Source organism: Lepus europaeus, chromosome 22 (assembly GCF_033115175.1).
Source record: "Lepus europaeus isolate LE1 chromosome 22, mLepTim1.pri, whole genome shotgun sequence".
Lineage (NCBI taxonomy): Eukaryota > Metazoa > Chordata > Mammalia > Lagomorpha > Leporidae > Lepus > Lepus europaeus.
In genome coordinates this window covers 34,512,327-34,537,972 of record NC_084848.1, presented here as the reverse complement: position 1 = coordinate 34,537,972, position 25,646 = coordinate 34,512,327, and the positions used below count along the sequence as shown (strand labels likewise).

General features: G+C 39.0%; 1 protein-coding gene across 2 annotated transcripts in view; it reads left to right on the top strand.

The window, feature by feature from the left end:
- Positions 1 to 25,646, top strand: part of GPHN (gephyrin) — a 539,761-nt gene that overhangs the window by 287,001 nt on the left and 227,114 nt on the right. For both annotated transcript variants that reach the window (XM_062181321.1, XM_062181322.1), the window contains exons 6-8: positions 5,287 to 5,353; positions 10,489 to 10,761; positions 12,036 to 12,143. In XM_062181321.1, coding sequence (XP_062037305.1) covers positions 5,287 to 5,353; positions 10,489 to 10,761; positions 12,036 to 12,143 — 448 coding nt within the window. The remainder of the gene's footprint in view (positions 1 to 5,286; positions 5,354 to 10,488; positions 10,762 to 12,035; positions 12,144 to 25,646) is intronic.

Here is a 25,646-nt window from a genome sequence, read left to right as displayed (position 1 = left end):
TTACTGTCTGTAACTCTTCCTCTCAAATAAATAAATAAATAAATCTAAAAAAAAAAAAAAAGGAAGAAGAAAGAAAAGGAGTTACATAAACACGAGGTAGGGTAGACTTACCAAGATTCCAAAGGCATGTATCAAATTTTCTGTACCTCAAATTATTTTTCCATATATCCTTAAATGCATTTTTCTCTCCTTCACAGAAATGGTGAAAGCATACCATGCAATAATTGTTATGGGAATATTTCTAATTCCTATGAAGAAAGATACTACAAACTTCCTAAAGTAGTCAATAATATATTCTACTAGGCAATACTATGCTGTTAGTTAAAATTCCAGGTTTTCGGTGGCCTGAACTACAATGCCCATGAGGAAAATTATATTCTCACTTTAAAACTTTCTTTCCCTTTAGTCTGAAAGGGAGGTTTTTTTCTACTTACTGTATACTTTGCTGATGGCGAAGTGAATCTAGCTATGAGATTATTATTTGAGTTCTTATTTTGGCTATGCTATTACAGAAAAATGTTAGCCATCTCTTTTATAAGGTCTAAAGATTAAATTGTGCGTCCTACAGATTCCTTCATAATAGATTTAGTTTCCTATCTTGAAGAGAATAGAGAAATGAAAGAACAAGTTGGGCTTAGAATAGAGAAATGAGGGAGCAAGTCCTAGATCGCTTGCTGACAATAGCAATATCACATGAATACTTAGCAAACAGTTTCAACCATTAGATAACAACTTAAGAAAACATTTACCAGAAGGTCCAATGCCTTCTATAAATTTTAAGAATCATGTATTTGAAAACACCTCTTAAATATCTAACATGGTGTAGTTTGTTTAACCAGCAAACTTAAGCACAACCATATAAAATGTTTTTAGTTTCTTTCTACCTACAAGTTTAAAACATATGATACATAGATTCAGGTCACTCAAATTAAAATGTATCTTTGATTGATTTTAGCAGCTTAAATTTATGGACAATCTTATCTATAAGCCATTTAAAATAAGACTCTTAATAAAATTTCCCCATGTGGACATACAATATGTACACACATTTAACATAGCATAATAGACCAATATAGCGTTTTTAATAATAGCTTTTAAAATCTTTAACTCTTTTTGTAGATTGCCAATTGATTTGAATTGCTTTTTTAGTAACCTCAGTTAACCATACTTTCTCTCAGTTGGTACTGTTAATACATTATTGGCTTCATCTGTTTACAGAGCCATCCCAAAGTACTGAATACAATGGAAGTGGCTGGAAAAAGTCCATAGGAACCCATAGGAGGACAGCTACACACAGAACCAACAACGCTTTAGTTTTATGAGCAGCAAATCATATATAACTGTGGATGACAAAAGACTTTAAGTCGCCATGTTTAAAATTATAAACTCATAGACCAAATTTGATCTTGTTACAAGGTGATTATTCAAATCTTTGAAAATAAGCACATATTTACATAACCAATAGATCTTAATAAAAATTCAGCTGTTTTTGAACAATTAGAATTTAACAGACATCAAGAGAATACAATAGATTACTTTAACACATTGCTTTAACAGAGCATCAGAGTTTAATTCTATGTCAAAGATAAATTGAGCTTCCTGTGATCTTTTGCTGTGAGGTTTCCTTCCTTTACCTTCTTTCATATTGGTGACCATGTTTCTGTGTTTCTGTGTGTAACACATCTTTAAGCATCTTTTGCAGGGCAGGATGAGTGGCAACAAATTCTTTCAGTTTCTGTTTGCTATGAAAAGTCTTAATTTCACCTTCATTCACAAATGAGAGCTTTGCAGGATATAGTATTCTGGGCTGGCAGTTGTTCTCTCTTAGTACCTGGGCTATGTCTCGCCATTCCCTTCTAGCTTGTAGGGTTTCTGATGAGAAGTCTGCTGTGAGTCTAATTGGAGATGGGACACGGGCACTCCCTTGACTTGCATCCTCTGGTCTGCTTTAACACAAACCAGGAGGAAAAGAAAGCTCGGCATCAGAAGCAATGGGTGGCAGGCCTATTAATGGCTGATCTATACAGTGATCTGCCCTCAAGGAGACCCAACAGGCCAGTCCACTGCAGTGGCTTTCAATGTGGTAAGCCTGGGCTTCAGCAGAAGTCAGCTTGTGAAGAGCCCTGGCAGCTCTGCCAAGAGTTGGATCACTGGAAAAGGACCTGCCCTGGAGTCGAAGGATGCCCAGGTCAGAGCCACAGATCTTATTGGCTCTAAGCTGAAAAGCCCTTCACTCAGCCCAACTTCCAAAGTGACCACTGCAGCTGAGGGTGTGGTCAAGTAGGGTCAGCAACCTTGCAGGCAGAACTGTAAATTTCTTGTTAGAGTTGCCACCTGCCTTTACCTGGCCAGCTCTCCTCCCAGGCCAGCCAAGTAATGAAAGTCAACAGAGTGCCTTCCCCTAGGAGGTTCACACCTCCCTTAGGATATACCCCATGGGAAGAGATAGATAGGTCTGGGCCTCTGAATTTACAAGGCCTAAAGCCCAACAGATTATTATCAAGCCCCTTCTATCAGATTCTATTTGCCTCTCAATCAGAAAAATTACTTGTAGCTTAGACAGCACCTTTCTTAGCTCCTCTAATAAAGACTCTGTCCTTTGTTCTAGACCCTGTCTAGCGTACTTGGGCCTCATTCCTTTGTAATCATAACCTCTACTCTACCTCCAATGGCTCTACTCCCAACCTGTGTGTACTGATGGTCCTCTTCCCCACTTAATGCTGGTTAATTGTTCAAACCTGGTTAATGCCACTCTTAGGATCATTGGTTACTATTCTCACTCTGTCTTTTATGACCTTGTCTAAATATGATCAGAGTCGGCAAACTTGGAAGGCTTCCATAGCCTTGGCAACTCATGACGACAGCCTAGGGTGGTTACTGGTGCCATAAACTAGAGTGTCAATTTGTTGGGTCAACAACAGGAGCCACTGTGCACTTGCTCCTCATGTGGGATCTCTGTCCTTAATGTGCTGTACATTTTGATTTGATGCTATAACTAGTACTCAAACAGTATGTTTCACTTTGTGTGTCTATGTGGGTGCAAACTGTTGAAACCTTTATACTAAATTGATCTTCTGTATATAAAGAGAATTGAAAATGAATCTTGATGCAAATGGAAGGGGAGAGGGAGCGGGAGAGGGGAGGGTTGCGGGTGGGAGGGAAGTTATGGGAGGGGAAAGCCACTGTAATCCATAAGCTGTACACTGGAAATTTATATTCATTAAATAAAAGTTTAAAAAAAAAAAAAGAAAATAAAAACACAAAATGCTCTGAGGCATCAAAAAAAAAAAAAAAAATTCCAGGTTTTACACATGAAATCGAGGATCTTAATGACATCCCAGCACAAGCTGTGTGAAGCAGCGTTAAGGTGCTGCTTATGATGACCACATCAGATAGTGGAGTGCCAGTTTGGGTCCCAGCTACTCTGCTCTTCCTATCCAGCTTCCTTCTAATGTGTCTGGGAAGGCAGTAGTTGATGGCCCAAGTACTTGGGTTCCTGGGTGTGAGATACCCAAATGGAGTTCCTGTCTCTTGTTTTTGTTGTTGTTGTTGTTGTTTTGCCTCGCCCAACCCAGCTTTGCAGGCATTTGAGGAGTGAGCCACCAGATGGAAGAACTCTCTTTCTCTTTCTGTCGATCTGGTTTTCAAATAAATAAGTGAATAAATCTTTTTAAAAAATTGATGATATTCTAATAATATTTATGATGATACTAGAATCAATTAGCTGTCCATTTAATAAAAAATTATAATATAGCACTTCATTTGGGAAAGCAAAGCAAAATTCCTAAGTAAATAGGAACATATCAAGAGCTGTATAATTAGGGTCGATGCCGCAGCTCACTAGGCTAATCCTCCACCTGCAGCGCTGGCACCCCAGGTTCTAGTCCCGGTTGCTCCTCTTCCAGTCCAGCTCTCTGCTGTGGCCCGGGAAGGCAGTGGAGGATGGCCCAGATCCTTGGGCCCTGCACCCGCGTGGGAGACCAGGAGGAAGCACCTGGGTGGCCGTAGCGGTCATTTAGGGGGTGAACCAGTGGAAAAAGGAAGACCTTTCTCTCTGTCTCTCTCTCTCTCACTGTCTAACTCTGCCTGTCAAAAAAAAAAAAAGAATAAATTCTGTCTTAGGTTTTGGGAAAATATTTTTATGTGACTAAAAATCTTAGCTGTAAAATTTTTAATATAGCATGAATAATTCTGTTTCCAAACATGAGAATGAGATAATACAATCAATAAAAATCAATTAGTGATAGTATAATTCCCATTTTTTTTAATGAAAACCAGTACATTAACTATTGACTCCAGTGTTTGAGTGCTTTTCCACTCTTATTTTCCTTATTTAACCAATTAGCTTAAATGTGGCCTGGAATTGTCAGTGACTTCTGAAAGGCATTTCTATGAAAGCGCCTATGATTATCAATGAACCTATTAATGGTTGAGCTCTCCAACCTCTTTCCCACTGCCACTTATTTGTGTAAAACATTGTTTTCCTTTAAAACTTCCAGACTTCCTGAGAAGCAAGAACTTGAATCTAAATCTCTCTCACCTCTTAAGTACGTTTTTGAACATAAATATTACTACACTTGCCATTTTTATGTATTATCTCATTGAATTTTTATAACTGTATGAGATATGATAAAGCCGAAGCTTTACATAAAAGGTAATTTGTTGGGCCCAGCGCTGTGGCACAGCAGGTTAAAGCCCTGGCCGGAAGTGCCGGCATCCCATATGGGCACTGGTTCTAGTCCCGGCTGCTCCTCTTATGATCCAGCTCTCTACTATGGCCTGGGAAAGCAGTAGAAGATGGCCTGAGTCCTTGGGCCCCTGCACCCGCATGGGAGACCCGGAGGAGGCTCCTGGCTCCTTGCTCCTGGCTCTTGGCTCCGGATTGGCACAGCTCCAGCCATTGCAGCCATCTGGGGAGTGAACCAGCTGATGGACAACCTCTGTATCTCTCTCTCTGTCTCTACCTCTCTGTAACTCTTTCAAATAAATAAAATAAATCTTTTTAAAAAAAGGGGGGGGGGTAATTTGTTAATGGTATAATTGGTTTAAATGAGCTAATTTATTCTGATTCCATGTTAATTGCATTTTTCCAAAACAGCATACTATTACTGTAAATGCATTGGCCAGAATACCCAATTTCTATAGCAGTTGCTAAATCAATTACTGTATGAATGTTATTCCTGAAAGTTGTTTATGTGTAAAGTAAAATGATTACCCTTTGTTACTGAATCATTTAAACAAGTGTTCATTGCAAGTTAGTATTCATCTACTTTTTTTTCCTTTCAGGCCTGTATGTGGAATAAGAGGGAAAACTCTTATAATTAACCTACCTGGTAGCAAGAAAGGATCTCAGGTAAATAACCTTTATATTTATATGGTTTAATGTAAGGACTTGTAGTCAGCTCTGAGAGTTAATCACCAAAAGAAGTTGGAGCCTTCCACCAGACTGTCCTCACTTCTAACACCAAATCCAAAACTGGGAATTCCCCAAATCACCTTTGGGTTCAGTAGTTTACTAGAAAGATTCAGCTCACTGGAAGTTATTATTCTCACAATTGTAATTTATTACAGGGGAAATACATAGACTAAAATTAACCAAAAAACATACATAAGACAATCCAGGAAATATACCAGAAGTACAAATCAGTGTTATTACCTCACTGTGGAGTCATCAATGCATTATTATCTCCTAGTATTGTTATGTAACAATACATGTGGACTACTGCCCGTCAGAGAAGTTCACCTGAGCTCTTAGTTCCAGAGTGTTTTTGGAACTCATCACACATTGCCTATGTGGCTGGCCTTTTGTTTTTGGCTGTGCCCATAGTTGGCCTGATATATTTAATCCAGTTTTAGAGGCCAAACCAATGCCAATAAAGCCCAAAGTTCCCATCATAAATAACATTTTTAGAAATTCTGGTGACTGCAGCCTCAAACCAAAGACATTCCTATCACACATGACATTCTAAGGACCTGGAGATCACCTCCTGGTAGCTGAAGGCATCACTCTTCAGGTGATGCTAATTCTTCACTACATAGGGTATTCTCTGACCTTTGGCCAAGATTTTCTTACAGCCAAACAATCACATTATTTGGGAAACTATACTTATAATAGCATTTATATGACAGATACAGCAATAGTATCAGTCTGCATATGGATAAGATTTGGAGGAGGCAGTATGAGGTATAGATAAATTTAGGGAAACAGGTTTATATTCAAACAGGGTAGGCCACATTCTTTCCAGGGGGTCACTTACAGGTTCTTGGTATAAGCCCCAGTCTTCACTATATGTGCACCTAACATTCAGCAACTTAACAACCTGTGTGAGCTCAAGGGATCTTATTAGTTCCTATTTAGCATGTCCAGTCAAAACAGTAGAGAGGTGATTTACATGCTCTCTGTTTTACAACATTAAATAGGGCGAGTGTTTCTCAATCAAACATAATGCATTCAAGTAAAAGGGACTCACTTACTTCACATAATGTTGGTTCTCTAGACATTCTAATTTTCATCCAAGCGTTCACCTTAATTCCACCAAGTAATATTACTGTTTCCAGCTAATTAACTGTACCTCATTTGGGACTTCAACAGGCTTTGGAATTTAAAAAAAAAATTTTTTTTCTTCTCCACTCTCTGGCTATTTTTACCGAATTCATATGCATGTGGCCATGTAGCTCCAGCCCTAGTACAGGCTACAAAACAGACCTTTTTCCAGCCATTATCTTGACTAGGTTGTAGGACAATCACCTCATACAATTTAAGGTCATCCAAACTTCCAGGTTTTTTAATTCCTCCAAACTACAGTAAATAGAGAATATTTGTTTAGGATTCTTCAAGATTCAATGTTGGGGAGCCAGCAGGAATTCCCATCTGTCCACCCAATCTACAATAGTGCCACAGTAAGGTCTTTGTTTGCACCCATCAATGTTCACTTTGTTTTTTTTGACAGGCAGAATTAGTGAGAGAGAGAGAGACAGAGAAAAAGGTCTTCCTTTTTCCGTTGGTTCACCCCTCAAATGGCCACCACGGCTAGCGTGCTGCAGCTGTCACGCTGTGCCGATCCAAAGCCAGGGAGCCAGGTGCTTCTTCCTGGTCTCCCTTGCGGGTGCAGGGCCCAAGCAACCGGGACAGAATCCAGTGCCCCAACCGGGACTAGAACCCCGGGGTGCCGACACCGCAGGCAAAGGATTAGCCAAGTGAGCCATTGAGCCACAGTGCCTGTTCACTTTTTTATTCATCCATTTCTTAATCACCATTTAAATATTTCTACTCTGCCTAGAAAATTACTTCCTTTTCCTTTCCCCATTCCCTTTTAAGTCAGTCTAATTTGATTCATGATGTTTCAACATAGCTTTTTTCTTTGGAAGTGGTTCTAAGACTAGTGACTGTGTGTCAGACCAACTAGAATTCAAACATAGCCTCATGATCTGCCCCCAACATTGTCCCTTACCTTCATTTTCAGTAGTACAAATAACAATAACCACAGGATCTTTATTTAGCTTACTTGTTATTATTTTGCATTTCTTCATGCATCTATTGAAATAACTCCTTGCGAAATGGATCCATCATTTACCAATTCTATTGGTAACATCTGTCATCAGCAACTAATTGCAGCACAACTCCAACTTCTTGTTGGAGTGTGACACTGTATTCATCTAGGAATCAAAGGCTCATCATCTTGTACTCTCTTCCTTCTTCCCAAGGCATGTATTTCAGTGAGTCGAGGTCTTTCTGGCCAGCTGAAAAAAAAAAAAAGTCAACTACAGAGTTGGAGCACTCCAAAATAGTGTCCTCACTTTCGGCACCAGCTACAAATTCAGAAGATTCCTAAACCACCTCAGGCTTAATAATTCACTAGGACTCACAGAACTCACTGAAAGCTATTATATCTGCGATTATTGTTTATTACAGAGAAAATATACAGATGAAAATCAGCCAAAGGAAAAAAGTGAATAGGACAGGGCCTAAAAGGGGTACCAAAGGAGGAGCTCCACTGTGCTTTCCACCTGGAGTCATGGACATGTTATCTTCCTGCCATCGATCTGTGACAGTGCACACAGAGTATTTCCACCTAAGAATGTTCAGCTGAGGCTGAACTTTTATTGAGTCTCAATCACATACTGCTAATGTAGCTGATTCACAGCCCTGCTTTTCTTGGAGGTGAGGTTGATGTCTTTAGTGCCTAGTTCCTTCTGGAGGCAAAATGATGCCATATTGCCTATAGTCCTCATAGTGAACCACATTGTTAGACTGTCTGGTGGCCAAAATCCCCAGGCAAATAAAGGCATTCCTGTCAGCCATATTCCAAGGGCCTAGAGATCACCTCCTAGAGAGCGGACCTCTGTGGTCATGGTTTAATTCTTCACTGCACAAACTAAACACTAAACTGACTGAGCTGTACAAAATGGAGTCAAAAGATTGGGTCTTGATCATGGAATTCCAGTAACCCTCCAAAAAATTTTTAAGATATTTCTTTACAGCTTTGATTTTAAGATTTACTTTAAATGTGAAAGAGGTGGTAGGCACTTTTACACAGAGGGTTGAAACGCCTTCATCCTGTATTAGGAGTTCTGACTCAAGTCCAGGCTACTATATTTCTGATCCAACTTTCCCCTAATGCACCTGAGAGGCAGCAGATGATTGCCCAAGTTCTTGGGTTCCTGCCACCCATGTAGGAGTCCCAGACAAACTACCTGGCTCCTGGCTTCAGCCTGGCACAGCCCTGGCTATGTTTGGGCATTTGTAGAGTTGAACCAGAAGATGGAAGATCTGTGTCACTCTCTGATTCTCTCTCTCTTTCTCTCTTTCTTTCTCTTTCCCTCCCACCCTCTCTCTCTGCGTTTCAAATAAATAATTCTTTTATTTAAAAAAAATTAAAGAGAAAACTTCTGCCTATTCCCCAAATGTATCTGGCCCTATTTCTGTTTTTTAAATTTTCACCTATTCTGTTCAGGTGATTTATTACAGAAAATAGTGGGCATCTGACCAGCAGATTACATTTACTTTTATTCAGAGCCCTTTATAGGCTTATTTTTATTTTATATCTTGTACCTAGCTGTAACTTTATGATGATGATCAGAACTTCAGCTTGCTGAACAAAACAACCTGGTCCTCATATGACTTACTATTTCTAGTGTCCTTCTCTAACTAAAATTATGAAACTTAGATTGGGTCTTTTTTTTTTTTTAAGATTTATTTACGGCCGGCGCCATGGCTTAACAGGCTAATCCTCCGCTTTGCAGCGCCGGCACACCAGGTTCTAGTCCTGGTTGGGGCGCCGGATTCTATCCCGGTTGCCCCTCTTCCAGGCCAGCTCTCTGCTATGGCCCAGGAAGGCAGTGGAGGATGGCCCAAGTCCTTGGGCCCTGCACCCGCATGGGAGACCAGGAGAAGCACCTGGCTCCCGGCTTCAGATCAGCGCGATGTGCCGGCCGCAGCAGCCATTGGAGGGTGAACCAATGGCAAAAGGAAGACCTTTCTCTCTGTCTCTCCCTCTCACTGTCCACTCTGCCTGTCAAAATAAATAAATAAAAAAAAGAAAAAAAAAGATTTATTTACTTATTTGAAAGAGTTATACAGAGAGAGAAGGAGAGGCAGTGAGAGAGAGAGGTCTTCCATCCGCTGGTTCACTCCCCAATTGGTCACAACGGCCAGAGCTGCGCTGATCCGAAGACAGGAGCCAGGAGCTTCCTCTGGGTCTTCCCATGGGGGTGCAGGGGCCCAAGAACTTGGGCCATCTTCTACTGTTTTCCCAGGCCATAGCAGAGAGCTGGTTTGGAAGTGGAACAGCCAGGACTTGAACCGGCACCCATATGGGATGCTGGCACTGCAGATGGCGGCTTTGCCTGCTGTGCCACAGCGCTGGCCCCCTTAGGTTGGGTCTTTAGCCTAGCAGTTAAGACATCAGCATCCCACATCAGAGTGCCTCGGTCTGGCTTCTGATTTCTGCTTCCTGCCAGTGCAGACTCTGAGAGATATAGTGGTGGCACATAGTGGAGCCACCCGTGTGGGAAATTGTGATCCCAGCTCTTTTCTCAACCCCAGCCCAGCCTGAGTTGTCTGAGGCATTTGGGGAATGAACCAGCCTATGGGAGCCTTTCTCTCTCTCTCTTTCCTTCTCCCCCTCCTCTGCCCCCGTGTGTGTGTGTGTGTGTGCCCCTCAAATAGATAACTTTTAAAAATGTTAAAGCTCCTGCTGTTCCCACCTTTCTTAAGGCATCTTTAAACTCCAGATTGTGTTGAAATTTTACTTCAAAAAATAAATTTTGTGTTCCTTGACTTATAGAGAATACTGTAATATATGTTGTGCTTACTTCATATTTCATATCACAAAGACAGTGCTTTCAGTGTGATTCTTTCTGGAGATTGATAGAGGTAAATACAAATCCAAAATCACAAATCACTTTGATTGCCACTATTTTATGTGTCTAGGAAAGTGCTTAATCTTCAGGGTTTTGTTTTTTTTTTTTTCCTTCCTCTGTGTACAGGAATGCTTTCAATTCATACTGCCAGCTCTACCTCACGCCATTGACCTTTTACGTGATGCCATTGTAAAAGTAAAGGAGGTGCATGATGAACTTGAAGATTTACCTTCACCGCCACCTCCTCTTTCCCCTCCTCCCACAACCAGCCCCCATAAACAGACAGAAGACAAAGGGGTTCAGTGTGAGGAAGAGGAAGAAGAGAAGAAAGACAGTGGTGTTGCTTCCACAGAAGATAGTTCCTCATCACATATAACTGCAGCAGCCATTGCTGCTAAGGTAAGCCTGTTGAGAGAGACTCAGATCTTAAGGATCCACAGATAAATATTCTGATTTCATCCCTCTGTACCATGTGCCTCCATGTATTTAACACCTCATTAGTGAATCCTAAGAAAGACCATACTGGGATAATTTCTTGTGAAGGCATTGAAGTATGTTCTGAACTCTGAGGCATTAAAGATACTGCTCTTACTCATTGAAGTAATAGCGGTGGTGATGAACAGTGTGACATTTGAGAACTCTGAAGATGTCATTTTTGTGGACATATTAAATGTGTAATGTTTATGTATTCAAAACATCAAACCTTCACAAATTCTCAAAGGAGCAGTAAACTGAAGCTAAAAGACCTTAGATGATGAAGAAATAAGTTGGGAATGATTATAAAAAAATTTAAAAGACAAGGCTTTTAAGTGTTAAGCAATTGTTTAATTTTCTTTAAATAAACAAATACTTAAATATTACTTGACAAATATTACTTGACAAAGATCACCCTTGTGATATAGAGAGGAAATGGGTATAATGTTTTGATTTTTTAGAGAAGTAATAAATATTTAATAAATAAAGCTAAAGTATTACAAATTATCTTTGGGCAATTCTGGGTGTAAATATAGTATTTGAGTAAGTTTAGTCATCTTAAAGTCACAGAACATTATTTCCATTGTTATTCATAGCTATTGAAATCCACCTAGTGTGCTTTAATACCTTCAGAAAGTCGCATTTTACTTCTAGGAATGATAATTTTTCATTGATTGAAAGTCTAAGATTGAAAATTTAATTGCTACCTGAAGTGATTCAGATAGTTTGAATACAGTGAGGTTTTTTTCAATAACATATAGATAAAATAATAGAAAAATCAAAAGAAGTGTCCATTTAGGCAACCAATAAATGATTCCTTCATTGAAGATTAAAATTTTATTTTGTCTCCAGATCAATTCAGTGATCCATTAAGTCCTCACTTAAGGCTAGTAATATTTGTTGTGTGTGGTTTTGTTTGATGAAATTAAGTGGTGAAATAGGTACATTTTTAAGGCATTGTATGTTCTTTCTCTTTTACTCTTAATTGAAAGAGTTAAAAGTACTCTCAGTTCAAACTTAAGAACAAAGCTTATAGCATTTGAAATCTAAACTGATTTTGTCATTCTACATTTGGAAAATTTTGGCATTTCATTGTTCCATTTGTTCATTTTCACATTTTCTCCTTTTCAGTCATTTTGTTTGTATTGGTTTATGTTTTTCTATCACTATATTCATAGTTGTTATGTGTTGTGCATTAGAAGCATCCATTCTACACCAGTCCTGCTGTTTTCATGGCACACGGTGAACAGCCTATACCTGGTCTCATCAATTATTCCCATGATGCAACAGGCAGTGCAGATGAACGGGTAAGACGAGGCTTTTACGTTAATGATTTTGCAAATATATCCTACTTCCTTTCTGTGGAGGTAAGCTGTAACATATCATGGAAGATGTGTTGTTTTGTTGTGATGGATCTTCAGCAGTGCTTACATGTGAAAGTTAAAGCTCCATTGGTATATTCCATCAAAGAATTTAATAGAATTGCTTCTCTGCCTAAAGTACTTTACTATCATTAAGATTCTGTGGTTTGTGGCAATGAACTTTCATCACATGACCTCCTAGAAATTCATTGCTCAGAAGTTGTTTTTGGGAGGAGCAATTTCATCAGATACCTTTAAATAAACTGCCTGGCTTAATTAAGATAACTCCTTAGAAGGATTACTTTGACTCTCAAAAACTAGACAGATTGATCGAGTTAATATTTAATTATTAACTTTTTTTCATTGGTTTTGCATCTCATTTTATGTTCTTTCACTGTGTTCTCATTACAACCATTTAGAGAACTGGATTTTGAGGCAAATTCTGTGATTCATAATCTCTAGATAAAAACTTTTGAGGATATATGTTCTTTTAGTCAGTGGCTGAATGATCATTTATGAAAGAATAAAAAAGATAAATTGACAAGTATAAATTATTAAGCAGTAATAAATTTAGATCCTGGATATAAAAAAACAAATCTCAATCTCTATTATGGATATAAAATGATAGAGATAGAAAAAAGAATAACCAGTTATACAGACAAATTTGGCTTTAAACACACAACACTCAGCATCAGTAGTCTCTTTGGAGATGACACTGCCAGATGAAGACTGTTATCCTATATTCATCAAGCCATTCATGATTGGAAATAAACGAGTTAGTCAAAGGCTAAATTAAAAATTTTAAGTTGTGGATGTAAAAGTATTAGTCAATTTTAGTTTATGATTAGTATGTGAATATTTATTATTAATTAATGAGAGAACTACTAAACTATTATACCAATTCAAAGAAGAATTCAGAAGACCTTAAAGACAACTAGCAATAAGTATGAAGGGTAGAATGAACTCTTAAATAGATACAAATTTGTTCAAAAAGTATAAGGCAATAATCAGTTGCTCCTTCTCAGGACAAAATTTATTTGCATTTCTATGGATAAGCATCATTACATGATTATAATCAGTTTTCTATAGCTGGAAGAGTTGTAAATTAATGAAAGATAATGAAAACTACAGATAATCTGAAAGAGTATATAGTTAAGACAATCTAGTAATCTTATGATCTCAGAGATAATTTTTTACCAAATTATAGCAAGAATATTACCCAGATAGCCTCCTTGAATTTGTTTTGCAAATACCAAGGCAACAAAATTAATTCTATATGGAAGTATTCATACTATCAGATTCTACTTTTAAAGAGCTCTATTTTTACCATCCTGAGATTAGTATATTAAATCCAAGACACTTCATCATAGTTTATACCAATTTGAGTCCCGTTGCACTACTTCTGATCCAGCTCTCAGTTGATGTGCCCTAGGAAGACACCAGAAGATGTCTCAAGTACTTGGGGCCCTACTACCCACGTGGGAGACCCAAATGGAGTTCCATGTTCCTGGCTTTTGTCTGGACCAGCCCCAGCCATTGCACCATTGCAGTCTTTTCGGAAATGAACAACAGGATAGAGATAACTTCTTTCTGTCACTCTTTCATACAAATGAATAAACAAATTAAATATGGGAAGTTCTGATTTAAGCTATAACATGGATAAACTTTGTGGACTTTATGCCAAGTGAAATGAGCCAGTCACTAAAAAATAATAATGCATGATCCCACTCATAGGAGGTATTTAAGAATAGTCAAAGTTCATAGGCAGAAAATAGAATATGAGGCACTGTAAATGTTTTTACCTCTATTTAACCATACTACAATGTATTCATATTTCAGAACATACTGTATATGACAAATATTTGTACTTTTTAAATTTAGACTAATTAAGTAAGATTCAAAATTTTTCATTACATTTTATTTATTTATTTGGAAGGAAGAGAGTCAGAGATTCCCCATGGGCTGGTTTACTCCTCAAATGCCTGCAAAAGTAGTGACTGGGCCAAGCCAAAGCCAGGAGCCAGGAACTCCATCAAAGTCTCCCATGTGGGTGGCAGGGATGCAAGTACTTGGGCCATCATCTGCTGTTCTCCCAGGGTACGCATTACCAGAAAGCTGGAATTGAGAGTGGAGCTGAGACTTGAACCCAGGGATTCCAAGATGAGATGTAGGCATACCACTTAACCAGTGGTAGCTTAACCGATACACCAGAAGCTCACCCTCCATAATTAGCTAATTAAAAAAGAAGTAAGTAAAATGGTTTCCTGAGAATGAGAATTATTAATTAATGGGTATAGAATTTTAGTTTTACATGATGAAACAAGTTCTAGAGATGGGTGGCAGTAATGGTTGCACAACAATGTGAATATATTTAATACCACTGAAATCTGCTTTTAAAAACAATTGAGGGCCGGCGCCGCGGCTGAATAGGCTAATCCTCCGCCTTGCGGCGCCGGCAAACCGGGTTCTAGTCCCGGTCGGGGCACCAGATTCTGTCCCGGTTGCCCCTCTTCCAGGCCAGCTCTCTGCTGTGGCCCGGGAGTGCAGTGGAGGATGGCCCAAGTCCTTGGGCCCTGCACCCCATGGGAGACCAGGAGAAGCACCTGGCTCCTGCCTTCGGATCAGCGCAGTGCGCCAGCCGCGGCGGCCATTGGAGGGTGAACCAACAGCAAAGGAAGACCTTTCTCTCTGTCTGTCTCTCTCTCTCTGTCCACTCTGCCTATCAAAAAATAAAAATAAACGATTAAGATTGTGAATTTTATGAGTATTTTGCCACAATATTTTGGTTTCTTTTTTTTACATTTTGTTTAAGGTATACATTTCATATATACAAATTTAAGAACATAGTAATTCTTCCTATTCTACCCTCCCTCCTGTCTGCACTCCCACCCTTCGTCCTCCTCCCTCTTCTATTCCCATTCATATTGTTCAAGAAGATCTGTTTTTGGTTAACTATTAACTCACAAGATTAAGCCTACACTAAGTTAAGAGCTCAACAAATAGTATTAAGAAAAAAAGAAAAAAAAAAAAAAAAACTGTGTTCCTCAACAGTCAAGACAAGGACTGTTCAAAATCATCAGATCTCACAGTGTCAGTTTCACTCCTATAGAATGAACAGATGTGTTTGTCTTCTGGAGGCTGGCTTATTTCACTAAAAATAATGGATTCCAGTTGCATCCATTTTGTTGCAAATGACAGATTTCATTTGTTTTTTACTGCTGTGTAGTATTCCACAGTGTATGTATACCATAATTTTTTTAAAAGATTTAATTTACTTATTTGAGAGGTAGAGTTACAGACAGTGAGAGGAAGAGACAGAGAAAGAGGTCCTCCATCCACTGATTCACTCCTCCAATGGCCACAACAACTAGAGCTGGGCCAACCTAAAGCCAGGAGCCAAGAGCCAGGAGCTCCTTCTGGGTCTCCCACATGCATGCCGGATCTTCTTCCATTACTTCCCTAGGCCATGGCAAAGAGCTAGACTGGAAGAGGAGCAACTGAGACTAGAGCTGGTGCCCATATGGGATGCTGGCACCACAGATGGAGGTTTAACCTACCATGCCACAGTGCCAGCCCCTACCATAATTTCTTTATCCAGTCTTCAGTTGATGGACATTTGGGATGATTTCAATCTTAGCTATTATGAATTGAGCCACAATAAACATGGGTATATAAATCACTCTTTCATATGCTGATTTATTTACATTTGAGTAAAATTCCAAGAAGTAGGATGGATGGGTCATGTGATAGGTCTATATTGAGAGTTTTGAGGTATCTCCATGTCTTCCACAGTGTGCACTCACCAACAGTGAATTAGGGTACCTGTTTCTCCACATCCTCTCCAGCATTGTTGTTTGTTGATTTCTGTATGAGAGCCATCCTCACTGGGGTGAGGTGAAACCTCATTGTGGTTTTGATTTACATACCCCTGATGGCTACTGATCCTGAGCATTTTTTCATGTGTCTGTTGGCCATTTGAATTTCCTCTCTTGAAGAATGCCTGTTCAAGTCCTTTGCCCATTTCTTAACTGGATTGTTTGTTTGTTTTTGTTGAATTTCTTGAGCTCTTTATAGATTCTGAATAATAATCCTTTATTGGTTGCATAGTTTGCAAATAATTTCTCCCATTCTGTCTATTGTCTCTTCACTTTGCTGAGTGTTCTTTTGCAGTGCAGAAGCTTCTGAGCTTCATGTCATCCTGTTTGTCAATTTTGGTTTTGGTTGCCTGTGCTTCTGGGGTCTTTTCCAGAAGTCTTTGCCTATGGAAATGTCTTGTAGGATTTCCCCAATGTTCTCTAATAATTTAATGGTATCAGGTCAAAGGTTTAGGTCTTTGATACATTTTGAGTGGATTTTTGTGTAAGGTATAATAGGGGTCTTGTTTCATACTTCTGCATGTGGAGATCCAGTTTTCCCATCACCATTTGTGGAAGAGACAGTCCTTGCTCCAAGGATTGATTTTAGCTCCTTTGTCAAAGATAAGTTAGTTTTAGATGCATGGATAGATTTCTGGAGTTTCTGTTAGCTCCATTGGCCTACACATCTGGTTTTTTTGTTCGTTTGTTTGCTTGCTTGCTTGTTTGTTTTTTGCCAGTATGAGGCTGTTTTGATTATAACTGCCCTGTAATATGTCTTGAGATGTGGTATTGTGATGCCTCTGCCTTTGTTTTTTGTTTAGATTGTTTCAGCTATATGGGGTCTCTTTTGTTTCCAAAATACTATATACTGAAAGAGCATTGACAGTTCTGCATGGACTTTCCATAAAAGATACAAGTTTTGAAATATTTATATTAATACAAGTTTAGTCATAAATTTAAGCTAAGGAAGGCTGGACTTCTCTTGATTTGACAATTCTTTGTGTACTAAAAGAATAATTTTTTGCAGTTTTGCAAAAGCTCAGAAATGTTGGGGCCAGCACTGTGGCATAAAAGGTAAAAAGCCTTCGCCTGCAGTGCTAGCATCCCATATGGGCACTGGTTCAAGTCCTGGCTGCTCCACTTATGATCCAGCTCTCTGCTATGGCCTGAGAGAGCAGTGGAAGATGACCCAAGTCCTTGAGCCCCTGCACCTGTATGGGAAACCTGGAGGAAGTTCCTGGCTCCTGTCTTTGGATAGGTGCAGCTCTGGCCATTGTGGCCAATTGGAAGTGAACCAGCAGATGGAAGACCTCTCTCTCTCTCTCTCTGCCTCTCCTCTCTCTAACTCTTTCAAATAAACAAATAAGTCTTAAAAAAAACAAAAGCTCAGAAATGTCAAAGATGACAATAGATATCCTGAATTTTTGAAATTTATTGTATATTTAGGATCAAATTTTGACCTATCAGAAGTCAATTTACACTAAATTAAGATACAATCCTGAATACATAAGAAATAATTTTTGGTTGTCTATGTAATCAAAATTACAAAAACTAATTTTTAAAACATGAAAGTTAATACAGTTGTGAAGAATTACTTCTTCCTAAATGAGCGCTTTTGTTCTTTGTTTTTTCCCTTAAATACTCAAACACATAATAAAATTAATATATAGTACAGACTATTATTTTAGTAAGACACAGTATCTCTGCTATCTAGGCAGATTGCATAAATCATGGTAAAAGCATTAATCAGTAAACTAAGGAAGAAAAGTTCAGAAAAACGAAGTGAATTTTGCTGAACATATTTTATAACTTTTCAGACTCAGGAATTATGAATCAGTGGGAATAAACTTCATTTTCCAAGCTTTATTCTTTATGATGTTCTTTCAAATATTCTTCAGTAACCTGACATTTTACTTTAGAACTTCAGTTCTTTCTCAGTTGACCACAAAATGAAAACTCTTCATAATAATATTATCATTTGTAGTAATATGCAATCTGATAATTATTGCTTTTTTTTTCAAATGAATCAATGACTAAGTATTTTTAAATTTTGTGTTAATTTCTAATTCAGTAGATATCAGTAGTTATAACTCATAAATACAAAAGCTTTTGAGGTCTTTAGTAAAAGGTGTGAGCACCAGGACTTAGTTTTATAAAACTTTGTTTTATATCTTTGTCAAACCAATAGTTAAGGTTGTTTTACTATTATAGTTTTACTGTTCTATGATTATTTAAAAATTTAATGTATATTGGAGAAATGTTCATTTTTCCATTCAATGATTATTTATAGCCATTGTCTATATTCCCACTAAACTAGGGTCTTTTGGCTTTTCAGCTATTAAACTTACTATTTGGTGAAGTATTAAACATTTTTACTGTCATGTAAATATGTTATCTCAAAAACTGAAAGGAAAAAAACAGAGAAGGAAGCAGACAATTGGGGGCAGAGAGGGGGAGGGAGAAAGGGAATATCATTATGTTCTTAGAATTTTATCTACAAATCACATTGAATCTGTTAAAAACTAAAAAAATTTTTAAAAGAGTGAGAAGCGGCTGAATGATAAAAAAGAACAAATGTCCATTATAGCAATTTTTTCAGCCATTCTACATCTGTTACTTTGCCTCTAGAAAATAATTGGTCAAAGGTGAGAATATTGACAAATGTTTATCACAGTGGTTTTATTTAAAATGAAAAACTAAAAACCTGTTTATCAGCACAGGACTGGCTAAACATAGTATGTTATAGGCATCTCAGGAAATAAGAGGCAAACATATAAATTAAGCATAAAGATCCACATTGACAGATATGCATTGATACCTACAATACAGAGTGATTTGAAAAAAAAAAAAAAAAGCTCCAAGGCTGACCATTTGTGACTTGGGAGGAAGATGGGCAGGATGGAGCAGGCTTTGGTTGGGAAGAAATTCAAGTTAATTCTGATCTCTGGGTCAGAAGTGCCAAGAACAAGTCAGGCTAGAGCTGATTTAGTAATCTGTGATTTAGTTATCTTGGCACAGAAAGATCCTGAGTATTTCCACCCCCACTAGATTGGAAGAAATGTATGTATTTTAAAGGTATGAAGAAGGAGCAACGTGGCACAGTCAGTTCAGCTGCTTCTTGGAACACCCAACATCAGAGTGCTGGTTTGAGTCCCAACTGTTCTGCTTTGGATCAGCTTCCTGCTAATGGGCCTGGAAGGCAGAGGGTGATGGTGCAAGTGCTTAAGTTCCTTCCAACTGCTTGAAAGACCCAAATGGAGTTCCTGGCTGCCAGCTGCATCCTAGCCCACCCCCGGCTGTTATGGGCATTTGGGAATTGAACCAGTGGATGGAAGATCTCTCTCTCTCTCTCTCTCTCTCTCTCATCTGTCATTCTGTCACTCTGCCCTTCAAATAGATAAATCTTCTTTTAAAAAATTATGGAAGGAGACATATCAAGAATTTAACAAGAGGCCAGCACTGTGGCATAGCCGGTTAAGCTGCTGCCTGAAGTGCTGGCATCCCATATGAGTGCCAGTTCAAGTCCCAGCTGTTCCACTTCCAATCCAGCTCTCTGCTATGGCCTGGGAAAGCAGTAGAAGATGGCCCAACTCTCTGGGCTCCTGTACCCACGTGGGACAACCGAGGGGAAGCTCCTGGCTCCTGGCTTCGGATCTGATTGGTGCAGCTCCAGCCATAGCTTCCAGTTGGGGAGTGAACTAGTGAATGGAAAACCACTCTCTTTGCCACTCCTCACCGTGTAAATCTGACTTTCTTTTTTTTGTTGTTTGTTTTGAAATTTTATTAAATACATTTGCAAACATAAAATTTAGGATGAAAAATGCTCATTTTAAAAACTCTGACTTTCAAATAGATTAATAAATCTTTAAAAAAAAAAGAATTTAACAAGGATTTCTTCATGATTAGAATGAGGAATTTTTTTTACTTGCCTACATATTAACATCTCCACAAGAAATATGAAGATATCCTATAATTTCTACTGTTTTTTTAAATAGGCCTTTAGTAATATGGTGGTGGTAAGTTGTGGGTAGACAAGTGTTCTATCTTCTTAGGATTAGGTCTCAGTCGTTTTTAGTGAGTATGGAGCTCTTCGTTGTGAAATTCACAAGTGCTTTTCAATTTTTTCCTCCACTTGGTGAGGCCGAATGAAAATTGTGGCTAGAGTTGGTTACTCCCTTCCCAAAAAAAGTCTTTGCCCATTTTTTAAATGATTTTATATATTTCTTTCTGAGGCAGAGTTACAGACAGAGAGGGAGAGACAGTGAAAGAGGTTTTCCATTTGCTAGTTCACTCCCACAATGGCTGGAGCAGGACTGATCCAGAGCCAGGATCTTCTTCCAGGTCTCCCATGTGGGTGCGGTGGCCCAAGTACTTGGGCCATCTTCCACTGCTTTCCCAGGCCATAAGCAAAGAGCTGGATTAGAAAAGGAGCAGCCAGGACAAAAACAGCACCCGTATGGGATTTTGGCGCCAGAGGCGAAGGCCTAGCCTACTATGCCACAGCACCGGGGCCCCTATCCTGTAATTTTACGGAGAGAAAAAGCTTATCTTAGTCTGCAAAAATAACAAGGATTAAATGGAACAATCCTAAGACTCTCCTTAAGAGTAGTATGTTAATAGGAACCCAAAGCGCAGTAACTATAAACAAAGACAAAGTACAAATCAATAGAAAGGAAATTATTATCAAAGTAAAGTATTCTTGGTGTTTTGGATTCACCCCTGGTTACCACAAACAGCCACAAGCTTAAACAAGGGCTGAAAAAGTACAATGTGTGGTGATGCAGCTTGCAGTCCAGTTTCTGTAAGATGAATCCATTGGACATCTCAGTGCATGACTTGTAAAACTAGGCGAATCCTCCACCTGCGGCGCAGTACTCAGGGTTCTAGACCCGATTGGTGCACCGGTTCTGTCCTGGTTGCCCCTCTTCCAGTCCAGCTCTCTGCTGTGGCCCGGGAGTGCAGTGGAGGATGGCCCAGGTGCTTGGGCCCTGCACCCGCATGGGAGACCAGGAGGAAGCACCTGGTTCCTGGCTTGGGATCGGCACAGTGCGCCAGCCGTAGCTGCCATTTGAGGAGTGAACCAACGGAAGGAAGACCTTTCTCTCTGTCTCTCTCTCTCACTGTCTAACTCTGTCTGTCAAAAAAAAAAAAAAAAAACCAACCTAGGAAAGAATAATTTATTAAGATAATATAACTTAATGACAACTATGACATCATTTGAATTGCTTCTCCTTTCTAAGCTCCAGTCTTCTCTTAAGTAGAAATAATAATGATGCTAACCCCATTATGAATATCAAATAAGAAAATGGATGTAAAAACACTTGATATGATCAAAAGTTAACTTACACAAATTCTTCCTTCACATTTCCTCTCTCCTTTGACCAGTAAACAATCCTTTCTTTTTACTTCTTTTAGGCTTCTTTCAAGACTTAACTCAGTGATTCTTAACTTTTTACAACTGGTAACCTCTTTGCAAATGTGGTTAAAGTTATTGACCATCTTAAAAGGTCTGATATACACAAACTTTAAATACAGTTTTGCAGATCAGATCCTCTAGATTAAGAATTCCCATGTCCAGTAAAATCCAGCCTTCTCCATGAAGCCTTTCAGGAATCTATTCTGTATTTTTCTTTCTTTTCCTTTTGTCTCTTACAAATTCATCCACTCATAAGTATATCTTGACACTATAGGTGTGGATCTTTCTGCTAGATGCTATGAGATTTTAAATGATTATTTGCGTCCTGAGCTCTGCCTTTAAGGAATTTGCAGTATTATACTAGTATAAAACATATTAGTGGCTGGCGCCGCGGCTCAATAGGCTAATCCTCAGCCTAGCGGCGCCGGAACACCAGGTTCTAGTCCCGGTCGGGGTACCAGATTCTGTCCCGGTTGCCCCTCTTCCAGGCCAGCTCTCTGCTGTGGCCAGGGAGTGCAGTGGAAGATGGCCCAAGTCCTTGGGCCCTGCACCCCATGGGAGACCAGGAGAAGCACCTGGCTCCTGGCTTCGGATCAGCACGGTGTGCCAGCCGCAGCACACCAGCCGCGGCGGCCATTGGAGGGTGAACCAACGCCAAAGGAAGACCTTTCTCTCTGTTTCACTCTCTCACTATCCACTCTGCCTGTCAAAAATAAAATTAAAAAAAAAAAACATACTAGTAAAGGAATTGTTTTATAAGTGTATTATAGAAATGAATATTCTTATGGGCTGAAAAATTAGTCTAATATACTCTAAATCCTATTTTAGGAATATTTGTTAAATATGTTTCCATGGAAAAATCTGATGCATCACTCATCTCTAAGAAATATGTGTCCATTAACTAAATTTCCAAGACTGATATAAAAAACCAAGATAATATTTAACAATGTCTATAATATATAATAAGAATTTGCCCATAAAATAGAAAAATCATCAGCATCTTCTCACTTCCTGGAGTAAGCCAATATGTTGACTATAATAGTATTAGAAGAATCATTTATGAATGCTAGCTATATAGCAGTCACTATTAATTTGTATATGGACCTTAGGAAATTGATACTAAAATTCAAGTATTAGTAAAATTATAGCTTTTTATTTTCCTGAAAGGCAAATTTTTATGGGAAACCAAATCATAATAATAACTGATTTCTACCATTAAGAGCAACAACAATTTTGAAATTCTTAAAGTTTAAATATACCCATTGAAAAAAATCTGTATGAATTTGTGTTCATAAAAAATGACCACCTAGCCATACCTTGTATGTTCCACCATCTAGACAAAATCATGAAGAATAGTTTTTCTTCATAAATATAAATCATAAATTCTTGTGGGTTTTTGTATAGTTGATTTTCATCTAAATTCAAGTCTTCACATTCTTATTAAATTATTTTTTAAGTAGCCTCTTTTTTAAAAAAGATTTATTTATTTACTTGAAAGGCAGAGTTACGGAGTGGGGAGGGGTAGATCTTCCATCCACTGATATCCACTGGTTCACTCCCCAAATGGTCTCAACAGCCAGGACTGAACCAGGCAGAAGCCAGGAACCAGAAACTTCCTCCTGGTCTCCCATGTGGGTGCAGGGCCCCAAGCACTTAGATTATCCTCCACTGCTTTCCCAGGTGCATTAACAAGGAGCTGGAAGGGAAATACAGCAGCTGGGACTCAAACCAGGGCCCATATGGGATGCTGGAATCAGAGAGTCAATTTTACCTGCTAAGCCACAATACTGGCTGCTATTCTTATTAAATTCTTTTATTGGATTTAGTTTATTTGTTATATGAAAAAAATCTTTTGTAAAATCTGTATCAATATGTATTAGTTTGACATTTTTCTTCAGTAAATATTTTATAACATTTAATCATAGCTGTGGGTGGATCATTATCAGAAGCTGTAGGGTAATATGTGACCTATGAGGGGAGTACAGCAGGTTTTGTGGAAATTTGCACTATCTTCTAATTCTATTCTTCCATGAACATTTTAAAGCCTCCTCCTTAATCTTTTAAAGCCTCCTCATATGTTTTCTCAAATAACCCATTTAAGTACTCATATGAAATCTATATTTATTATTAGTTCAGATACTATATCACATGCTTGGATGTTTAGTAGGATTTAGAAATGTAACTTACCTTAAAGGTCTCTAAATAGGCCAACGCCGCGGCTCAACAGGCTAATCCTCCGCCTTGTGGCGCCGGCACACCAGGTTCTAGTCCCGGTCGGGGTACCAGATTCTGTCCCGGTTGCCCCTCTTCCAGGCCAGCTCTCTGCTGTGGCCCGGGAGTGCAGTGGAGGATGGCCCAAGTGCTTGTGACCTGCACCCCATGGGAGACCAGGATAAGCACCTGGCTCCTGCCTTCAGATCAGCACGGTGCGCCGGTCGCAGTGCGCCTGCCGCGGCGGCCATTGGAGGGTGAACCAACGGCAAAAGGAAGACCTTTCTCTCTGTCTATCTCTCTCACTGTCCACTGCCTGTTCAAAAAAAAATCTCTAAATAGAGAAATTGCTGGAAAAGGGTATATATGCGGGAAATGGCCAGCTACCATGCTGGGTTTCATCTCCAAAAACCTCCACTTCAGGAATCGAAGATTGTTGCTTTTGAAACTGTGCTCCAACTTGTTTTGGGAGACTTTTAAAAATTTATTTATTTATTTGAAAATCAGAGTTACACAGAGAAAGAAGGGGAGGCAGGGAGAGAGAGAACACAAGAGAAAGAGGACTACCATCCACTGGTTAACTCCCCAGTTAACAACGACCAGGAAAGAGCTTCACGCATCCGAAACCAGGAACCAGAAGCTTCTTCCAGGTCTCCTCCGTGGGTGCAGGGGCCTAAGGACTTGGGCCATCTTCTACTGCTTTCCCAGGCCATAGCAGAGAGCTGGATCAGAAGTAGAGCAGCTGGGACTCAAACCAGTGCCCATATGGGATGCTGGCACTGTGGGCAGTGGTTTACCCACTACACCACAGCGCCAGTCCCAAGAGACTTCTATTATAAATTTGTGTGTGTGTGTGTGTGTCCCTCTGTAACTCTGACCTTCAAATGAATAAATCTTTAAAGAAAAAAAAAGTCAGCCAAACCAGCCTTTTGACAGAAAAGTACTGTAATGAGAAAGAAAATCAGCACAATTCCTCGGGAAGGATGCATTTTTGCTACAGTCTCCCTTAATGAGAAAGATTCTGTTGTTTAATAATTCACAGTTGAAATTGCATTGCATATCTACAGAGGATTTGAGGTCAACTGAGACAAATTATTTTATCCATACTATGAGTTGCCTAAGATAATAAGAATACTGAATAGTTCTCTAAAAGTAGAAATGTTACTTTTGGAAGTGATTTGACATTTCTCCTTCTCATTTGTGCTGAGTTAAGTCAGTACAATTCTCTTTTATACTCTGTGGATCCTTGCTACATATTCCTTAGCAAGCCTCTAGGTCATATCTTGTTGACTCCCCTAAATAAATTGCCAAATTAATATTTTCAGGCTTTGCTTCCAATTCCTCTTCATTTCCCTTATTCTCTTCTCTTATCATATTAAAAATAAAGCCCATCAAGGCTAAAAATTGTCCTTTCTATGTAAAACAATATATCAAATAAATAAGTAAATGTTCTCAAATAAATAATTATTTGTTAGTAAGGAAATGACTACGTTCAGGACATTTTGTTCATCTTTATATTACTCTGTAGTTATTGTATATGTTGACCACTTAATTACTTTTTTAAACAATCTCTCCCATGGTTTCCGTTATTAAATTTTAATGTTACAAGTAATATATGAGCAGGCTCTCCTTAAGAAAATAAAATGAGGGGCCAGCGCTGTGGCACAACGGGTTAACACGCTGGCCTGCAGTGCTGGCATCCCATATGGGCGCCAGTTCGAGTCCCGGCTGCTCCACTTCTGAATCAGCTCTCTGCTATGGCCTGGGATAGCAGTAGAAGATGGCCCAAGGCCTTGGGCCCCTGCACCCATGTGGAAGACCTGGAGGAAGTTCCTGGCTCCTGGCTTCAGATCCCTTACAGAAATTAACATCAGTTTTGAATCACCTTCTTATCCTATTCTCTTTTACCCTAACATTTTGCAGAAGTAAATGCTTTCATCATTTTAAGAGGTATCTTACAAAAGT